This window comes from Cetorhinus maximus, chromosome 6 (genome assembly GCF_964194155.1).
Source record: "Cetorhinus maximus chromosome 6, sCetMax3.hap1.1, whole genome shotgun sequence".
Lineage (NCBI taxonomy): Eukaryota > Metazoa > Chordata > Chondrichthyes > Lamniformes > Cetorhinidae > Cetorhinus > Cetorhinus maximus.
The window spans coordinates 136,595,316-136,617,046 of NC_135884.1; the positions used below are offsets into that span (position 1 = coordinate 136,595,316).

Below are 21,731 nucleotides of genomic sequence, written 5' to 3' on the forward strand. Positions count from 1 at the left end.
TGTACTGATCCTCCCTGTCTCTTAAATAATGTTGGTACAATAAACTTTGCCACAGAGGTTGCAAAGATCACAGATCGTATTAGCGTAAAATTCAGACCAGTTGTTTGGATGCTAAGGGTGCCATTTTGTGTCCACAGTGACGTTGATGGTATGTGAATGCACTTTTGCGGCGAGTAAAGCAGACCCTATTTTGGTGAGTTTGCTCAGGCGCAATGAATGGCCACCAGAAATGTGCAGAACAGGCAGATCATGACACCAGCAATGCCATTTTGTAGCTTAACGCTTTTCCTAATGCCCTCTCAAACTTGCACAGCTGAAAATGCAGCAGCAGGAAGGACCCTTTACTAGTGCTATTTAAAGGGATTATCAACCCATGTCTTCTGACTGTTGCTTCAATTCTACAGCTGCTTGGTTCTTTCTATGGTGGTTTCAAGTTGTGTAAACCTGCGCAAAGTGGTGTGGCAGGTGCCTGAGGGGCTTTTGCTGACTTCAAGGCTTCTGCACAGACCACCTGCTCTCAAACAGGGAATACAGAATGTCCTGGAGAATGAACAGAGGGCACCCAGAGCAAGACAAACTGCTGGAAGAGGGAGGAGGAGGTCGAGGGAGAAGGGCTCTCAGCAGGAGACTAAATCCACACCAGGTATTCAGGGAGCAATTCTCCTACCTGAGCCTCGTGAGAAAAAGTGTGTGAGACATTTGCACTTTAGTAAGGATGTCCTCACTGAAATCTGCTATTTGCTGCAGCTACAATTTCAGGGCTGTGGAACAGGGCTGTGATTGCATTGCCACTGGCTATGACCATGTGACTGTGGTAATTAACTTTTATGTACCAGGCTCCTTCCAGGCTGGAACAGGCAATTTTTGCAACAGCTCACAATTTGCCCTCCATTGTTATATGAGCGAGGTCATTCCCTCTTCCAGACAGCAACAGCAGAGGGACTTCATAGCTGTGTTAGGAACTGCAGGCATCCTCATGATGCAAGGTGCCATTGAATGCAAGAACATCACTTTGTGGTGCTGCATGTCACCTCTACCCAGTAAGGCAATCGAAAGGGATTCTGCAGATGGACTTTGAGGACTCCTGCAAGCAACTTTGGACCTACCAGACACAGCTGTGGACTGCACAATCATGCATAGGTGGCAGCAGTCTGGTTAGCTGACTGGCTGACAGGCAACAGCAAAGTTACTGGCTAAGTGATAGTGGTGGGAGGACAAATGCTGTCTTCTTGAGAGAGGACAGCAGATAAAAATGCTCCAAGGAGTCACTACATATCCTGGGTGGCACTTCAGCAATCCTAGTAATTTATTGTGACACCCTCTAAGTCCGTTTGAATACTGGTATTCACAGCTATGATGGCAGCAGTCTGATCTTCCACTGCAGTGTTCAGACTTCTTGTGGGAGTTGCTTTTGCTGCAATAGAAGCTGAGATGTCAGCCATCAGGCACTCCATCACGATCGGGTTCATAAGTGTGCAGGTGGAGATGGTCACTATTTGCATGATGGAAAGGATGGGCTCCAAGGTCTGAGCAAAACCCTGTGCCAAGTTGGTGCCGGACTCCACCATGGTTCTTGACTTTGACTACAGATTTTCTGGCAGGCTTCACAATGCATCAAGCATTTTGTTGTGTGTAACCATCATATTTCTTCTATAGACTGCCCCATCAAAGTCCTCATCTGTGTCCTCTGCAGCACAATTCATGTGCGACCTTACCCTCTGGAAGGTTACATCTGCATTATCCTTGCCCCCTCTCTTGGCTGCCGGCCCTCAGGCCCGTTGTTTCACCACAAGTCAGGAGTGTGATGGAATACTCTCCACTTGCCTGGATGAATACAGCTCCAAAACTCCAGCAGCTTGACTCCATCCAGGACAAAGCAGCCCATTAGATTGGAACCCCATCCACAAACATTCACCCCCCTCCACCACCAATGCACAGTAGCAGCAATGTGTACCATCCACAAGATGCACTACAGAAATTCACTGAGGCTTCTTAGACAGCACCTTCTAAACACACGACCGCTACTATCTAGAAGGACAAAGGCAGTAGATACATGGGAACATCACCACCTGGAAATTCCCCTCCAAGCCATTCACCACCCTGACTTGGAAATATATTACCGTTCCTTCACTCGCACTGTAAAAGTCCTGGAACTCCCTCCCTAATGGCACTGTGGTTGTGCCCACACCACATGGACTGTAGCAGTTCAAGAAGGCAGCTCACCACCATCTTCTCAAGGGCAATTCAGGATGGGCAATAAATTCAGGATGGGCAATAAATACTTAGCCAGTGAAGTCCACATCCCATGAATATTTTTTTTTAAAATCTGCTAACTATGTGAGGATGCAGTATATGAATATCAAGCATGAGTCCTCATTGATGGAGATTGTTGGTAGGTGAGTGAAGAGGGTGTGGTGAATTGAGCAGTGTCTGAGGCTAGTGGTACAGTTGGTAGGATATAGTATTTGAAGATGCATTCATGGACCTTGACCACTCTTGTGAGATCTTTGAATATCTTGCAGCATGGCTATCTGCTTCCCTGCCTTCTGAGTGTGTGTCTGGGGGACTCCTGGCCCCCTGCAGATGCAGGACATCTCAGTTGCACCTCTTCCACCAAGATATGCAGAGCAACATACAAAAAGTTTGTTGCGTCCCATGCTGTGCCATTCGTCTGTTTTTGCATGGCCAGATCACAAAGGAATTCTAGCATCCACTTTAGCCACAATGCACCTCCCCAGTAAGAGGTGCAGGCTAACTTTAGCTGGTGCTAGCCATTCCAGCCAATCAACAGCACACTTAGCACTGGGTGGACAGTGCAATCATGTCAAATAGCAGGTAGGTTCACATGCTGCCTGTGCTGCATTTAACAGACACGGTTAATCACACTTCGCGATCTTCATGCCTGATTTCGGAGACTATCAAATTTTGCCCCATTTGAATTTACAACTTACAAGTTTGTTTTTCCACCATTCTGCCTTTTTCTATCTTCCCTCAGCTTCCATTTACAGTTTCTTGACTCTTGTGTCTTATTTATAATTCCCCAAAGTGTCTCTGAGTTTCTCAATGTTTTGCCTCCTAATCTATTATTATCTTCATGTCTTTCACCTCTCCTTGGTGCTTTCAGGTTTCTGATTCCAGACTGCACAGAAGGTAAGTCCCATGTAGCACTGTTCCTGCCCCGATCATCTGTGGTATAAGTCCAGTGTGGAAACCTTGTACCTGCTGTCGGTGATTCACAAGGACATTCCTTCTGCGATTGACTTCATCTTTTCTCAGCTGAATGGAGAGATGAAAATCATTTTACTAGTTGCAATGTAAAGCACATCCATTTATTTTATAACCTTGCCTACAACTGTTCTAGGATTATGTTTAAAGAAAATCTTAGTGATGAGATTGCATCCCTGCTGTTTTTTGTTAATTGATATAAATCTCATTGGGCAACAGTTCCAAACAGTTATTTATATTATTTACATCGGATAACAAAAAGGGCCAGAAGAACTGAATTCTATTTGTCCCCAGCTATTTATAGAATGAAAACTATGATTTTTCCAAAAATTCTATGTCAACAAGAATAACATCCTGACCAGTTTTTTCTTAAAAAGGACTTGCATTAAATAACATCTTACGCCTCAGAAACACCTCAAAAAATGGGGGGAGTTGAGGTACAAATTAGTCATAGTCTAATTGAATGGCACAGGAGACTTGAGGGGCTGAATGACCTACCCCTGCTCTTATGTTCTGAATTTAATGAATTATGTGGAAGATCTAGTAAATATTAAGGTAGGCAGGTGTGTCAACCATTTTGCACACAGCAAAATACTACAAGTACTTCTGAGACATTGCTTTAGAAATGATTATTGACCTGGTCATCGACAGAATGTCCTGCTTTTCCTTCCAGGAAGAGCCTGAGGCTACCAAAAATGGTGGAATGATCGTCTGGGACTTTGATTTAATGTCTCAACTAAAGGACACCGTTTCTGACAATAGAAGTTTGTTAGTGCTGGGAGTACTGGGGTGGGATCTGGGCATGCTGTCAACACACCCAAGCCAACATCAAATACACAAGTGGGTCTAACAAGTTTCGTTATTTCTGGGCCTGAATTTGGCGCTCATCAAGCGCACGCGATCGGACCAATTAACAGCCAGCCAGCATGAAACGCGCCCTGAGAAAGTGCTCAGCATTGCCGCTGGGGGTAGGAAGAGGGCGGGCGCCGATGTCACCGCGGCCGCTGGTGAGAGCTTCCACTGAGCTCCCTGAAGGCAGACAGATGCCTTAGGGAGCTGCAGACCAACAAGTAATAAAAGAAAGCCCAAAAATGCTGCAAAAAAGGTCCATGCAGCACAATCAAGCACCTGAAAGCAGACCTATTAAAAAAAACAGCACTCAGATAATTCTTTTTATTTTATATCCTAATGGAGATTTCATCCCACCCTTGGATGAGGTTTCATCAAAAATGTAAAGCCCGCCTGGCCGATTCGCGTCTGCCAACCGTGAGGTTGGAAGGGCCATGAAAAATTGCTTACAATTGGGCCATTAATGAGCTTAATTGTCTGCTTAAGTGTCAGCGGAAGCTCTTCCAACTTTTGCGCGTGCTTACCGAATGAAATATTGCGCTAGTGTGCGATGACATTGGGACGGTCACCCGACACCATCTCGCGCAATTTTACGTCCATTTGGATTGGGCACACGCCTGTCCGCGGGACGTAAAATTCTGGCCCAGAACTTTATATGAATACTCCTTTAAAATTAATCTGCTAGATTTTCTGATGGCCAGTTGCATTGTTCCCACTAATTTTCTTTTGGAGTGCTTGAGTGATTTCTTTAAGTGCGCAGCCCCTGTAAATCTCTGTGTATTCAGGCACACGTGGCAGCTTAAATTGTGCCTGACTTGTGCAAGAACCTGCACGGTTTTTTTATTCATTTGTGGGATGTGGGCATCACTGGCTCGGCCAGCATTTATTGCCCATCCCTAATTGCCCTTGAGAAGGTGAGGTGAGCTGCCTTCTTGAACCGCTGCAGTCCATGTGGTGTTAGGGGGAGTTCCAGGATTTTGACCCAGCAACAGTGAGGGAACAGCAATATATTTCCAAGTCAGGATGGTGAGTAACTTGGAGGGAAACTTCCAGGTGGTGGTGTTCCTATCTACCTGCTGCCCTTGTCCTTCTAGGTGGTAGTGGTTGTGGGTTTGGAAGGTGCTGTCTAAGGAGCCTCGGTGAGTTCCTGCAATGCATCTTGTAGATGGTACACACTGCTGCTACTGTGCATCGGTGATTGAGGGAGTAGATGTGGTGTCAATCAAATGCGTTGCTTTGTACTGAATGGTGTCAACCTTCTTCAGTGTTGTTGGAGCTGCACTCATCCAGGCAAGTGGAGAGTATTCCATCACACTCCTGACTTGTGCCTTGTAGATGGTGGACAACCTTTGAAGGGGGTCAGGAGGTGAGTTACCCACTGCACGATTACTAGCCTCTGATCTGCTCTTGTAGCCATACTATTTATATGGCTAGCCCAGTTCAGTTTTCTGGTCAATGGTAACTCCCAGGATGTTGATAGTGGGGAATTTAGTGATGGTAGTGCCATTGAATGTCAAGGGATGATGGTTGGATTCTCTCTTGTTGGAGATGGTCATTGCCTGGCATTTGTGTGGCATGAATGTGACTCACCAATTGTCAGCCCAGGCCTGGATATTGTCCAGGTCTTGCTGCATTTGGAAATGTTTGGGCCCAGGACATTTTTTAAAAATTCATTTACAGGATATGGACGTCGCTGGCTAGGCCAGCATTTATTGCCCATCCCTAATTGCCCTTGAGAAGTGATGTCCTGGAACTGAGATGATTGACTTCCAACAACCACAACCATCTTCGTTTTTGCTAAATATGACTCCAACCAGCAGAGAACTTTCCCCTGATTCCTGTTGACTCTAGTTTTACTAGGGCTCCTTGATGCTACACTCGATCAAATGTGGCCTTGATATCAAGGACAGTCACTCTCCTCACCTCTTGAGTTCAGCTCTTTTATCTGTCTTTGAACCAAGGCTGTAATGAGGTCAGGACCTGAGTACCCCTGGTGGAAACTCTTTCGAGTTATCAACAGTCACAGATTGCAACTCTTTCAAGTACAATCGCAGTTCTTGGTTTCCGGGAGTGGGACATGAACCCACAACCCTCTGATTCAGTGATCAGGTTATTGGTAAGCAAGTGCTGTTTGATAGCACTGTTGATTACCCCTTTCATCACTTCATTGATGATTGAGAGTAGACTGATGGGGCGGTAATTGACCAGGTTGGATTTGTTCTACTTTTTGTGTACAGAACATATCTGGGCAATCTTCCACATTGCTGGGTATATGCCAACCTTATAGATGTATGGAACAACCTGGCTTACAGGGAACATTGGTCAGTGATATCACAGGAATTTTTTTTACTTATCTATGAAGCAAAGAGTTACAATTATACACTGTTTAAAAAGGTTTTATTCAGCATACAATATATATGCATAATCCTTCTGTAACATTAAGTATAAATAATCTCCATCCACAATTAATTAGAACCTGAAATAGAACACAGTTGGGTAGAAAACAGTTATGGCTCATTTTTGGGCTGATACCAATGATGCTCAGATAACAGCGTGGGAGACCTGAAGTAAGAGATGTGGTGGTATCATCCTGTTTATGTGAAAACGAAGGTTTAGGGTTGTGCTTGCAAGTAACTGTGTTAAGGGAGATGGGTAGTCATACTGTAAGATCCTGCGTTAGTATCCCCCTTACCCAGAGTGAATTATGAAGAGGCAGTTGTGATGTTTATAGGGTGAAGTTTGTGCGATGCCGAGGACAGGCAAGAAAGAAAGGGAAGAGTGTCTGGCTTGTCAACTTGTTCAATTCCCTAACCACGGAAGACTTTTTTTTGACAGAGACCTGCATTCTGAGGGTGAGAGGGTTGGCTTTCAGTATCAGCGTCACGTTTGTCCATTTGACATAGGTGACCTATCTGGCAGGTTTTCTGCCATAAACATGCACCAACCTGTGTCTCCTGAGCTGTTTCTTCCAAGAGGGTTAGCAGGTCCACATCAGAGGAAGGGTTCTTCTCTGCCTCTGTGCTTTGCCCTAGCTCCTTGTATGGCTGTCTTTGTCAGCTGCTCCTGTGGTCAGCATTCTTAAGGCACGTAGATCAGCCAGCGGAAAATCAACTGTGTGAGGCTATCATTGTTCCTTGCTGCTGCAAACTGCAGCCAGAACTGGCTTTTTAAAAGCTGCACTCTGATTTCCACACATCCCAACAGATTTCTTTCAATTAACACAGGCTTTTCGCAAATCTCACTTCCAGTGGAGATGTTAATTAGGTGACCCAGGAAATTCTTGTGTAAATATCATTCCCTAAACTCATAGAAGAATGAAAAGTTTTCATCATGAAGAAGGACTGGAACAAAATTTCAGTGAAAGAGTGCAAGTTAAAAAGGAGCTAGAAAATATACAATGATTTAGGACAGTTAATGATGCTTATTGGAAAATTAGAACAATGGTTTATATAGCACCTTTAATGTAATGAAGCATCCCATGACACTTCACAGGAACATTATAAAACAAAGTTTGACACCGAGCCACATATATTAGGTCAGGTTTTTTAAGAGTGCCTTAAAGGAGGAAAACCAGACAGGGAGGCGGAGAAGGTGTAGGGACGGTATTCCAGAGCTTGGGGCCTAATCATTTGAAGGCACAGCCACCATTGGTGAAATAGTTATAATTGGGAATGCATAAGAGGCCAGAATTAGACGAGCACAGATTTTTCAGAGGGCTGGAAGAGATTACAGAGATGGGGAGGATCAAGTCAATGGGAGGATTTGAAATCAAGGAGGCTTGGAGTGGGGGGAATTACCATCAGCAGAATGATGAGGGAATTGGAAGTAACTATTTCACACAGAGGGATTTTTTTCACCGCAGGTGGCAATTGAAGGGGAGACAGTAACATCATTCAGAAGGGAATTGGATAAATATTTGAAAAGAAAGCTTGTGAAACAAAAGAGGGAAATGGACAGAAAATGGGATTGAAGCAGGTATCCCCATGCCCACGCAGAAGATGCAACACCTGCCCCTTCACTTCCTCTCTCCTCACCATCCAAGGGCCCAAACACTCCTTTCAAGTGAAGCAGCATTTCACTTGCATTTCCCCTAACTTAGTCTACTGCATTCGTTGCTCCCAATGCGGTCTCCTCTACATTGGAGAGATCAAACACAAACTGGATGACCGCTTTGCAGAACACCTGCGGTCTGTCCGCAAGAAAGACCCAAACTTCCCTGTCGCTTGCCATTTTAACACTCCACCCTGTTCTCTTGCCCACATGTCTGTCCTTGGCTTGCTGCATTGTTCCAGTGAAGCCCAACGCAAACTGGAGGAACAGCACCTCATCTTCCGACTAGGCACTTTACAGCCTTCCGAGCTGAATATTGAATTCAACAACTTTAGATCTTAAACTCCCTCCCCCCATCCCCACCCCGTTTCTTCCCCCTCCCTTTTGTTTTTTTCAATAATTTATATAGATTTTCCTTGTCCCACCTATTTCCATTATTTTTAAATCTACAACTAATACCTTGTCAATCTTTCCACCCCACCCCCACTAGAGCTGTACCTTGAGTGTCCTGCTATCCATTCTTAATTAGCACATTCTCTTAGATAATATCACCACCTTCAACACCTCTTTGATCCTTTTGTCTGTGACATCATTTGATTCTCTGCTCCTATCACTGCTTGCTTGTCCCTACAACCACCCCACCCTCAACTTCTCTCCCCCCACCCCACCCCCCACCTTAAACCAGCTTATATTTCACCCCTCTCCTAACTACACTCAGTTCTATTGAAGGGTCATTGGACTCGAAACGTCGACTCTTTTCTTCTCCACCGATGCTGCCAGACCTGCTGAGTTTTTCCAGGTAATTCTGTTTTTGTTTTTGTTTTGGATTTCCAGCATCCGCAGTAGTTTTTTGTTTTTAGCTCCAATTACAGAGCTGGCACCAACACAGATACAATGGGCCAATCGGTATCCATTTGTGCAATAAGTTCTATGATCCTTTCAGTACATATTTCAATTATTCATAGGTAGCCAGAAAGTGAACCAGGCCACAGCTAATCAAACCATCCTAATAATATGTGCTTTCCTTAATTTGCATTGCTTCACTTGTCTTTTTATTACTGATGGGCAGTAGCTGAGCTCTGATTATTTATTTCTTCTCACTGCTCTGCTTTAATCATAGCTTAATTGTTAAGCTTGTCCCAGAACTACCTATAACTTTCATAAAGAGTTGTTCATACATCCCAAACACCAGCTTGTTTTAGTCAATAAGAAACCTGGTTATGATATTACAAGAATTTTCCATGACAAGGAGCAACTAGAAAACAATAATTAATGAATCTTTTAAACTCTGTCTGTGCTCCTACTGTGTACTGTAACTAATTGCAGTAATATATAAAATGGTAAGACTGAGGTACTGTTTTTACACAGATAATATAACAGGAACAGAATACCACAAATAAGAGTAAACTGCACATAAAGGGAAAAGAAGCATCAAGGCTATAAAATAACAAGATCATTTTCAGTACTGAAGATTAAAAAGGAGATCCTATTGTTTAATTATCAGTGCAGAGTTACAAGAGAAGCAAGATAGAAACACTAGGTCGAAACAACTCTAATTTGAAACTTGCTTCCTTCTTGCTTAGTGTGCTGTCCTATTTTGAATGAGTTAAACATTGAACGAGATTTCCAGCACAGCTATGTATTCATTATAGTGATTGACTCCACTTGCAGCTTTTCTCTTCATTGCGCAGTCAATTAATTACCATAGTAATCCAATTAAAAATAATTAGGCGCATCATGTACATTATTTGCTAACAATTCAGAGCAAAAATTAAGAAAGCCCCACCACCTGTGTTATAGGAAAATTACTAGTAGTGCCAAAATATTTCTTTGTTATGATGAATTATTAGTATCTTGTATAACAGAAACAGTTTTTTGAAGAAAAAAGTTTGGCCATTTTTATATTGCCATGCATATCTAGTATAAGAGTGGGTAAGTGCAAATATAAATTTTGTCTCCAGGTAATTTGGGCCCAGTTTGTATGACGATCGTAAACACTTAACACATAATATTCTAAACATTATTGGCACTCCCCATGAGGTTGTAGAATTCAGGTTGTGACATGGAGTAGTATTAGTTTTGATTTGTAGCCTGCTAAATAAGATTATAGTATTCCACCGCTCGATCAAAATTACCCACTGTGTAAAGAAAGGCCAAGCTATTTCGCAAATTCCTACTTTAGTGTTACTGCAGGAGTTCCTCAGGATAGTACCCTCAGCCCAACCATCTTCAGCTGCTTCATCAGTGACCTTCCTTCCATCATAAGGTCAGATGTGGGGATGTTCGTTGCTGATTGTGCAATGTTCAGCACCGTTCGCGACTTCTCAGATACTGAAGCAGCCCATGTCCATATGCAGCAAGCCTTGGACAATATTCAGGTGTGGGCTGACAAGTGGCAAGTAACATTCACACATGTTGGCAATGGTGTGAGGCAATGACCATGTCCAACAAGAGAGAATCCAACCATCGCCCCTTGACGTTCAATGGCATTGCCATCACTGAATCCCCCAGTATCAACATCCTGGGGGTTACCATAGACCAGAAACTGAACTGGACTAGCCGTATAAATACTGTGGCTACAAGAGCAGGTCAGAGGCTAGGAATCCTACAATGTGTACCTCACCTCCTGACTCCCCAAAGCCTGTCTACCATCTACAAGGCACAAGACAGGAGTGTTTTTGGAATGCTCCCCACTTGCCTGGATGAGTGCAGCTCCCACAACACTCAAGAAGCTTGACACCATCCAGGACAAGGCAGCCCGCTTGATTGGCACCCCATCCACAAACATTCACTCCCTCCACCAGCGATTGAGCAGCTGTGTGTACCATCTACAAAATGCACTGCAGGAATTCACCAAGGCTCTTTAGATAGCACCTTCCAAACTCATAACCGCCACCATCTAAAAGGACAAGGACAGCAGAAAAATGGGAAAATCACCACCTGGAAGTTCCCCTCAAAGTCACTCACCATCCTGACTTGGAAATATATCGCCATTCCTTCACTGATGCTGGGTCAAAATCCTGGAACTCCCTAACAGCTCTGTGGGTGTACCTACACCACATGTACTGCAGTGATTCAAGAAGGCATCTCACTACCACCTTCTCAAGGGCAACTAGGGATGGGCAATAAATGCTGGCCCAGCCAGCAAAGCCCTCATCCTGTGAATGAATTTTTAAAGAAAATTTCACCAACCAACATTGATAGGATAGTTCAGATAAGCAAATGTTTGAGGATTTGTTTGATTCTTATCTGAAGAGAGCTTGATGTACTTATACAAGTATGTGTGGTGGGCTGATCTGGACTTAGGAGCACCAAAGGTAGCACCTAAATGTTCAAACATCTTGTTCAATTCTGTCTATAATATGCCTTTTGAACTGGGGAGTTAAAAATGTTGTAAGAGTTTGTGGCATTAGCAAAATAAATGTCACTTTTAATGACATCTCTCAGATTGCTAATGAAGATGAGAAGCAAGCTGGCATGAGCCATCCTTTACGAGAGACGCCTGTGTAGGTGTTGCAACAAAAAAGCAGATGCCTATTTATCATGTCTGCACCCTGTCATAATCTAATTCAGCAGTTCATCAAATGCACTCCAGGACTCCAGCTTTTTCATTAGTTTGGGTATTGTACCACACTGAATGTTTCAGAAGTATTAATGGCCGCTGCTGTGCTGGACATTGAAAGAATGTCTCCATTTCTTCAGCATGAGACCAAGAGCATTTCAAGTTAGCCAGTGTGCTCCAAAGACGAATGAATAGCCAGAATAGCAGCAGTTGGGATTGAGATGGAGCTCATTTGTTATAATTCCAGATGGCTGGGCACTTGGATACTGTTTATTTAGCAGCCAGAGCCTGACTTTGATTCCTTCACATGAATGGCAATTCATTGAGCCTACTCTACTGGTACATAGCCTTGTTCAACAGAAATGTACACTGGAGAAACTGACTCAGAGGTTAACATGTCCATGTCATGTTAGGTACAACATATTGGACTCAGCAGAAAACATACTGAGTAAAGTTTAAACCCGTTGGGCAGGCAGAAATGGAGGCGTGCGGGTCCCGCAAGCAGAGGCCCTGCCCCATTCATGTCACTGGCTGTATTGATCGGTGTAGGAAAGGAAGTGGATCATAAACCCACGTGCAGCAGTCCCGTCCCTTTCCAACCCCGTTGCGAGTGGGCACTTTAGAGTCTGATTTCGGCCTCAGAGGGAAAATCTGGCCCATCTCAATCTTAAAACTCTTACCCTTGTTTTAAAATCCCTCCATGGCCTTGCCCCCTCTGTAACCTCCTGCAGCTCCCCCCCCCACCCACCCAAAACTCAATATTCCTCTAATTCTGGCATATTGCACACTCTCCAGTTTTAATTGTTCTACCCTTGGCAGCCATGCCTTCAGCTGCTCAGGCCCTAGGCTCTGGCCCCCTCCTCAGCCTCTCTGTTGCATTCTCTCTCTCTCTCTCTCTCTCACCTTAAAACCTACCTCTTTGACCAAACTTTAGTTTGCCTATCCTAAAATCAGCCTTAATGTAGCTCAGTGCCAAACTTTTACCGATAACGCTCAGGTGAAGTGCCTTAGGACGTTTTGCTAAGTGAAATGTGCTATATAAATGCAAGTTGTTGTTGTAGCACACTTGCAATTTACCTCAACAGTGTTGGTAGCATGTTCAAGGTCAGGTACAACCTGGCCAACACAGGCAATGTTTCTCTACCCAGCTTCAATAGTGTTTATTCTACCCAGCCTCAGAAGATCATCCTAACCCCACCAATGTGACATTTGTTCTGCTTTCCACATCAGTCATCCTTCAAGCCTGTCTGAGTAAGATTGCTAGTTCAAAGCTATTTCCTTATGATTTCTCAGTGCCATCTTTAATTAACAACAGTGATGGCTATTGATTAATAGTGTTTAAACATGTAAGTTTTCAATTTATCACATTATGATCAAGATATTTGCTGCTGAATCTTATTTGGAGTTGATATAAATATGCCCAGATCTTTCTACTATGTACCAACCATGAAAATATAAATTAAATTAAATGTGGCATTGTGAATAGTAAGTAAAATCTGAATGGAATCACATACTGTATTTTTTTTCTCAAACCCAATTGCATTCCAGTCAAAATAATGACTGAGCCAGTTTTACAGCGCGATAATCCAAACTCTTCTCTACTGCATTACAAACAGGTGGCTGCTTCCTGACAAGAATAAATATAATGCATCAATATCATAGTAACGGAACAAATATTGGCATAATAACTCTGGCTGTGATTGCTTATGCAAAGAGCAGAACCATTACTGCTTCAAAGTACAATAAATACAGCAGACACTGACTATTCGGTCCTGAAAATCGTTTCTTGGAATCAGAGACTGATCAAGCAGCTAGTTTCTTAATTATGTTCTAAATATTCTACGATTTGTCATTCTACTGTTACATCACAGTTCAAGATGAGTATTTTCATATAAATATGTTCATGTGCTCATTATTTCAATTCATTTATATTATAGTTATTTTAAATGGGTTAAATTTCAGAGTAGGGAATTTCAGCTGAATGTGTTAAGCATTCATTTGCTACAATCTCACAACGTAATGTTAAATATTGCTGATTCTCTTATTAAATACAGGAGCCTACTTTTTGGTATGTTAATACTGTTGAACAGCGATATTAGATCTGACCAAATCAAATTAATATGTTCAAGGCTTGATTTAGAATCATCACAATCTATTTGCATAGTGCTTTGATCAACAAACTATTGTGCTGAGAAGATTGGAGAGCTGTGTAATCTTAGATGACCAAGGAAGTTATGTGAGACTGTGATCTTGTACGTTAACCTTATTTTCAATTACAGTGAATGTAATGTGGGTGTGCTGATATAGCTTTAAAAATTAGAATTCATATCAATCTCAAATGATCTGATGAACTCCAATGCAACTATTTTCTTACATGGTAAAACATAATTACTGTCCTTACTATGTGTCCAGAATGTCTGACTGCATCTATAGTTATTCCATAAACTGTATGCTAGAATGAATAGAGTAATTGTACATTAACCTATCTGCTTCTCATATCCTGGTTTATTTAATATCTATTACTACCAATAGACTTGCTTTGATTTGAAGGATGTCTTGCCTTCACATGAATTTAATTATAATGCGTGTTTTAGATAAAATTGAACTGTTTCAGCCTTTAGAATAAATATGTTTTTGGAGGGCGTAGTCTTCATACAGAAACCTTTATTTGGAGCTTGATACTTTAAAATATTCCACTTGTTTTTGTTCATTTATTAAGGGAAATGTGGAAAATGTTAGGAGAAGACCATTGAATTTAAAATACAGTTACTTGTTCTTATCGTAAAGCAGTTTAAATCTATAAGGCATGAGTGTAAGGTAACTTGCAGTGTTTTGCAATTGATAGTCATTCTAAAGCGGATGAAAGATTGAAGCAGAAGCTGAGAACAAACATGCCTTTTATTGATACTTAATTGCATTTTCTTAGGTGCAGAATTCAATTTGCTGGAAGAGTTTTATTCTGAATATATGATGATGTTACATAACATTGTGGTGATGTCATTGGTATACTGGAGTTGTACTGTATCAATCTGTACATTTATGCAAATTGGACACTCATCAGATTTGTACAAAATGTTTAATTCAAGTTGCACTAGCTGACCACATGAACTAATACATGAAAAATATATTCTTAATTTGAATGAAATTAAGGGAATATTAATGTCACGCCTTTAAGCAAGTATCCTGGTCAATTTCCAACATAACTCTCAGTATCCTAACTCAGAGCTTTGCCTTCGTGCCCGACAATGAAGCTGATTACCACTCAGTGCATTAAACTGACACTGAATAACCTTGCCACACAGAATGTTGTCACAGCTGTCTCTCTGGCCACGATAAACGGAACATACTGTGATGATTGACGTTTTTCTTTTATGAGACCTAATCCCAAAATGTTCACACTTTGCCATCCTTCAAGGTTGAATCCAGCACCTTCAGGACATGCAAAGATCAGAAAAATTAGACTTTCCAAAACAGAGAAGTTAATTTCCCTAATATTATTATGTGGTGCAAATGGACAATTGAATGAGAAATAAATAATCTTGCCAAAATCAGTACCTGTGTCTGGGGAACTGTTCAGAATGTTTCCACATTATTTGCTTTTTTTTTAACAAAGTATGATATTGATAATTGAAAATTGAACGTTCCTGCCTTGTACCGAATGGATTTGAATAACGATGTATGTTTGGCAAGACAAAGGATGACTTGTTTCTCCACTGTTTAAAAAATAGACTATTCTATGAAGGATGAAGATTTTTAATTAAATGGATATTGAACTTTAAAAAAAATACTCATTATATAGCGCTCCTTTAAATTGTTCCTGGTTACTAAAGAAAAAGAAATAATTTCCATAGACCATGTTCTCAGCAAGGAGCCAGTCTAAGAAAGTATCTTTTAAAGAATTGAAGCTACTTTGCACTCCCATATTTGCACTGGGGGAAGATATTGTAGAAAGTACCCTATAATTCACACCCTACACTAAATTTAAACACAGGGTTTGAATGTTGATATTGATTACTGTGGGAACAGTAGCCAAAAAGTTATAGCACTGGATTAGCAACCCTTTGAGGCCATGACAGCTTGTGTAGATGAATTCAATAAATCTGGCAGTGTGTGGGCTAGCATGTAAAATCCCATGTGGCTTATGAATGTTCTTTGGGGAAGGAAACCTGCTTTCCCTATCTTGTCTGGCATACATATGATTCTAACCTCACATTATGTGATTGAGTCTTAGTCAGGGCTTAACCTTGGGAAGGTCAATCATGCCTTACCAGTCTTGTCCACATTCCAAGAACAAATAAAAGTGCTATTAATTTAAATAATGTTAATAACATTCTTAAAGCATTTCAACTGTTAAAACACAAATGTTAACCCTTGAATTAGTGATTGCACTCTTGTCTGAGTCAGCAGGTTGCTGGTTCAAATTCCACTCCAGAGCCTTTAACACAATCTAGGCTGATATCTCAGTGCAGTGCTAAGGGAGTGCTACACTGATGGAACTGCCATTCTTTGAATCAAATGTTAAATGTTGTCATCTCAGGTAAACAAAAACAACTTATAAAGCACCTTTCACATGGTACAATGTCCCAAGGCTTCAAAGGAACATTATCAGGCCAAATTTGACATATATACACGGCAGGAGCTTTTAGGGCAGGTGAAAAACTTATTCAGAAATGTGGGTTTTAAGGAGCATCTAAAAGGAGGAAGGAGAGAGGTAGGTTTCAGGAAAGAATTACTGAGCTTGGGGGCAAAGGAGCTGAAGACATGGACATCGATGTAGAGTGACTAAAGTCCAAGATGCACTAGAGGCCATAATTGGAAGAGCACTGAGATTTGGGAGAGTTGTCGGGCTGGGCGAGGTGAGAGGGAGGGGGGAAGGCAATGCAGGAATTTGAAAACAACAATAAATATTTTAAAAATGAGGTACAAGATGCTACTCGTAGAAGAACAGAGAAGAGAGTTTTCCCAGCATCCTGATCAACATTTATCCCTCAACAAATATTATTTAAAAGAGACAGTGCATCTCTCTGTGATTTTTTTCAACACCAGTTTAGTGGTCAGAGAAATCTCTGCTTTGTCCTAACATTGGAATCATGCTAAGTTCCAGGACTTCCAATGGAACCATCTCGACACAATTAAATTTGGTTTCTCACTGGACTATAGTTATGCTGCCATCAGTATAATCTCCAAGTAGTATAAAATAGCATCTTGGAAGGGACCCGACACTGCTGACCTTTGCACTTCAGCAGCAGATTGGGTACTGACCTTTGAACTATGTTGGTCATTGTCTCATTGAAGTACTCCCAAACTACTTTACTTCAATGCAGAATGCAATGTGAAGGTACAGTGGCTCAACAGTTCCTAATTTGATCATAAGAACTGATTAATGACAGCATTTGAGGTGCCCAACTTTTGTAACCAGAATTTTGTCTTTTTTTTAAAAAGGTGCAATTAATAAATAAAATAAGTAAAGTTGCAAAAAAGGAGAAAACAGACAACACATATTACAAATAATGCTATACATTTGCCGCTTCAGTTACAAATGCATAGGCTTCTTTATCAGCACATGCTTAAGAGAGTATGGATTAGGCCCATTTTTGAGCCTGGGAGCAGGTCCCAGAATCAAAGGGCTCAAAGCTTATCACAGATTAAGCCCTGGACCCCATCAACATGCTTCCAATGAGCTGTGGATACCAGTTGGACATCCCAAGACAGCTTATAGGTTTGAAAATGACTAATTTGAGCCATCTTTCTGCACTAGCAATAACCCTCAGGTAAACTCTGAGAAGGAAAAGGAGAATGTGAAGGGACTAACTGGACCCAACAACAGCCTATATAAGTGATGTGGAGCTGGGATGAGCATTCCTGAATTCCACCCGCATATAACCTGAAACCCTCTACCCCCAACTCCAGATTCCACAAATGGGTTGATTTTAAAAGTAAATATTTAACTTTTTTGTGGTGGACTCCAATTATCCCTTCAAGGTTAGTCTGCTAAAGACCTGGAAACTTGAGTGGCCCATTTTCAGACTTAAACCAAAAAAGATCAGACTAGCTGAATGACGGCACTGAATATCAATCATTTTTTTCATTAGAGGATCCTATTTATACACATTCAGAAGACTTCTGTGTTACAGTATAACTGGCAAACACTTGTGCTCTATCCCTTAGGTGTTCCTGCTGCCACTGGCACCGGTACCTTGATCATCACGATGCTGGATGTGAATGACAACCCGCCCTCAGTTTTTCCAACCGTAGCAAAGTTCTGTGAGGATTCGAAAGATCTCAACGTAGCTATCCTGGGGGCAACAGACAAAGATCTCCACCCTAATGCAGATCCATTCAAATTTCAGCTGGGAAAGCAACTTGGAATTGAAAAAACCTGGAAGGTCACTCAAGTAAACAGTAAGAGACTTTTGTTTTGATTTCTGAACATGTTGTTGAGGAATCTGTCAGTATGGTGGAGTGTGTTGTATGGTTAGAATGATATAAAGGCACCAATCACTCATAAGGGATCGGGTAAACATGTTGTGGGTTCATTTATTTAGACTCGGCACAAGGGAATATTTATACATAGGTTGAAAGCTTGAAGAGATCAGCAGCAGAGTGTGCTCTACTCAGAACAAAAGTGAAACTAAGACTGGGTCACGAGACATACTTCCCTTCCAGTGATGTCACGCTGCTATCCCTTAAAGGCCTTTTACAACAGTGTGATGTTCCAATCCTCTGATGTGCAGTTCCGATTAATAGGATGTAGGTTGGTGCTTGCAATGTTTGACACACTTTCCTATTTTTCTGACAATTTCATGTGGAGCCAGAGACCAGGCAGCTCACCACAAAGATGGAAGCAATCAATAGCCTGGCTACCCTCATCCACTCTCGATTTGATCAAGCACTGCTGACCTGTACTTGTTAGGCCAAAGATGAGCAAACCTAGCATAAGGATACAAAACTTGTTGTTAAACTACATATATGACTTGCATAAACCATTCATCATCGTTGTAGTGGTGACAAGGGATACTTCTGTTTTTCTGTCCTCAAGCATGAAGAGATTTTCCAAACTGTGCTGAAGGCAGCATTTGTTCACGTGATGTGGCATGGTTATGGGGGATGGAGATTGTTTTTCTTTTCTGCCCAGTGAATACAGCATGAAGTGTACTCTTACCTGGGCCATTGGTCAGATGCAGTGTACCAACTCACTGCTCACCTGATGTTTTTCTGACAATCTCTGTAAAACATCCAGTTGTGGAATTCTGGGGGTAAATTTAATCCCCAGAAACGATGGGTCCAGCTCAGGTGGGGAGTTTAAAAACTTTTAACTTTCAAGCCCTGAGCCTAACCTGCCTTGACCCCGTCCACTGCTGGCTTTGATGGAGGGAGAACGGGTGACAAATCTGCTCACAGGAGGCAGGCCGGTCACTGAAAGCCTTTGAAATGGCGGCATGCCTCCATTTTAACAGGCTTTCTATTTTTTGCCTAATATCGGCTAGGTTTTGAGGTCCAGGAAACCTGGCAGATAAATGGAGGCAAGAATGGCCGGATCCTTTTCAATACTGTTTATGGGCTTGAATGTTTCCTTTATGGCCGAGCTAGCTACCCTGCAAATAGGAACATAGGAAAATGAGAAGGCCATTCAGCCCATCGAGCCTGCTCCGCCATTCAATACATTCATGGCTGATCAAACAATCAATGCCTTTTACCCACACTATCCCCATAACCCTTTATATTATTGTTAATCAGAAATCTATCAGTCTCTACCTTAAACATACTCAATGACTGAGCTTCCATGGCCCTCTGGGGTAGGGAATTCCAAAGATTCACAACCCTCTGAGTAAAGAAATTTCTCCTCATCTTGGTCCTAGGTGGCTTCCCCCTTATTGTGAAATTGTGTCCCCTGGTTCTAGACTCCACGATCGGGGGAAACATCTTACCTGCATCTATCCTGTCTATCCTTTTATGCATTTTGTAGGTTTCAATGGGATCACCTCTCATTCTTCGAAACTCTAGAGAATACAGGCCTAGTTTGCTTAATCTCTCTTCATAAGACAGCCCCACCATCCCTGGAACAAGTCTGGTGAACCTTTGTTGTACTCCCTCTATGGCAATAACATCCTTTATGGGGTAAAGGGACCAAAACTGCACACAGTACTCCAGGTGTGGTCTAACCAAACAATTGATGTGAGACTGCACTACTCCATGACTTCATTACTCATCTCCCCCACCAAAAGGTGATCTCTCCAATCCTCATAACTCCACGTTCTCTCACCAACCTCTTCGCGCCTAACCCCAATCATCGATTTGCACCCACAATCTGTCTGAGCTCACACCCCAGCAGTGTCCTCCCATGGTCTCATCCCATAACCCGCACCCCACCGCCCCCCCCCCCTCCCCACCCCCACCTCCCCACCACATTCGCCCATCAACTGCGCTACGCCAATCTGTCAATCAGGTTGACATTTGGCTGGGAAACCTGGAGAAATAAATGCTGCAGGGTGTTTGGGGTGGGGGGGGTGGGGTGGGGTGGGGGAGCCCAAGTTTCCAGCTTTCCCATCCATACCTTCTCCACACCACTCCGAATGCACGGTTTGGTAAATATCAGGGCCATTATTTCAGATACGGATTTTCAGAGGGCAATTGTCAAAATAAAGCCAAATCCTGATAATTGGTGACTAGTTTGCCAAAGAAATGGCACACCAAAATTAATTTTGTACTTGATTGGAGTTCTTGGAAAAAGAGTAAATTTAAAATAATTTACAACATAACCCAAATAAAAAATGTCAAAAACTGAACAGAAAACCATCTACAAAATTATTGAGAATTCTAAAATAATATTGATGTTTCTAGACAAATTTCAGTAGCTTATGTTATTGTTTAGCGCTGAGTAGTAAAAAAATGAATAATTAAACATGCTGTGCTTGAATCAGAAAGTAAATGCGAAGTAGTTTAGTACGTTAAGTTTTTTTGCCTTATTCAGGATTGTCCTAGATTCAAGAATGCCCATTCTAAACAAACCAATAAGGAGACAGTGGCCTGGATTTTCACAATGATGGAGAGTCTCTCTATCATTGCAAAAATAGCTGAAGGGGCCAAAGTCCAGAAGTCCCGCCCCCGAATATGGCACTGACTAATTTCACAGGGCAGGAATGAGCCCAGGTTGTGATGTGCACATGTGCATTTCACAGAGGCAGCTGCCCATATAAAACAGCAGCTGCCTCCAGTAATGTCGGATTTTCATTAGCCAGGAGTGGGAAACATGAATAGGCGGACATGATGCATGCTCATTAAATGGCCGGCTCGCCAGAATTAAGGTCGCTCATCAAATTAGGTTTCCTACAAGTGAGAAATTAGTATAGCACTTTTAGTTAAATAAGTGACATGCACCAAGCGAGGCTGACTTATTCCATGGCCAAAATATTATGCTGGGCATGCGCCCGACATGCCCAACCGTGAAATGACGCGCGATGACGCTGGGCGTGCATCCCAACATCATTGCGCCTCGAGCGATATTTCGTTCGATGGGCGTGCGCCGATAATTAAAAGACCTATTAAGGCCATTAACAAGCTTATTAAATTCAATTCTACGCTGCCCGTCCAACCTTACGGCTGGCGGGCAGGTGCAAAGGCCAAGCGGCCTTTACATTTATTAGGAACGCTCATCCACGAGCGGAATTAGATTTCCTAAAGCAAATAAACATTAAATAAAAACTTTATTTTTGATTTGAAAATGTGTCCCAGCTCATATGACAGAGTCACATGAGGGGACATGTCTTTTAAATTTTTACTGTCTTTGTTAGTGTTTTTTTAAAAGTGCTTTAATCTCCCTGAGGCAGCTCTGTGCCTTGGAGTTTGAAGCGCTCTTTGGTGCGCCTGCGCGACCTGCACACCAGGCCCACTCTCCCTCCTCCCCCCGCCCGCACAGGTAGCGCTCAGCGCTGCCGCTCGCAAACTACACAGGGCGGGCCTTAATTGCCCCGCCCTCGTGAAATAGCGGTGCGGAGCCGATCACGGGCGGTGGCCAGCTTCCCAACCGCTCCCCACCCCCCACCCC

General features: G+C 42.4%; 1 protein-coding gene across 1 annotated transcript in view; it reads left to right on the top strand.

Moving 5' to 3' along the window:
- cdh13 (cadherin 13, H-cadherin (heart)) overlaps nt 1–21,731 on the top strand; it is a 1,028,759-nt gene that overhangs the window by 990,583 nt on the left and 16,445 nt on the right. The window contains exon 12 of the mRNA XM_078544562.1: nt 17,855–18,088. Within this exon, the coding sequence (XP_078400688.1) occupies nt 17,855–18,088 (234 nt within the window). The remainder of the gene's footprint in view (nt 1–17,854; nt 18,089–21,731) is intronic.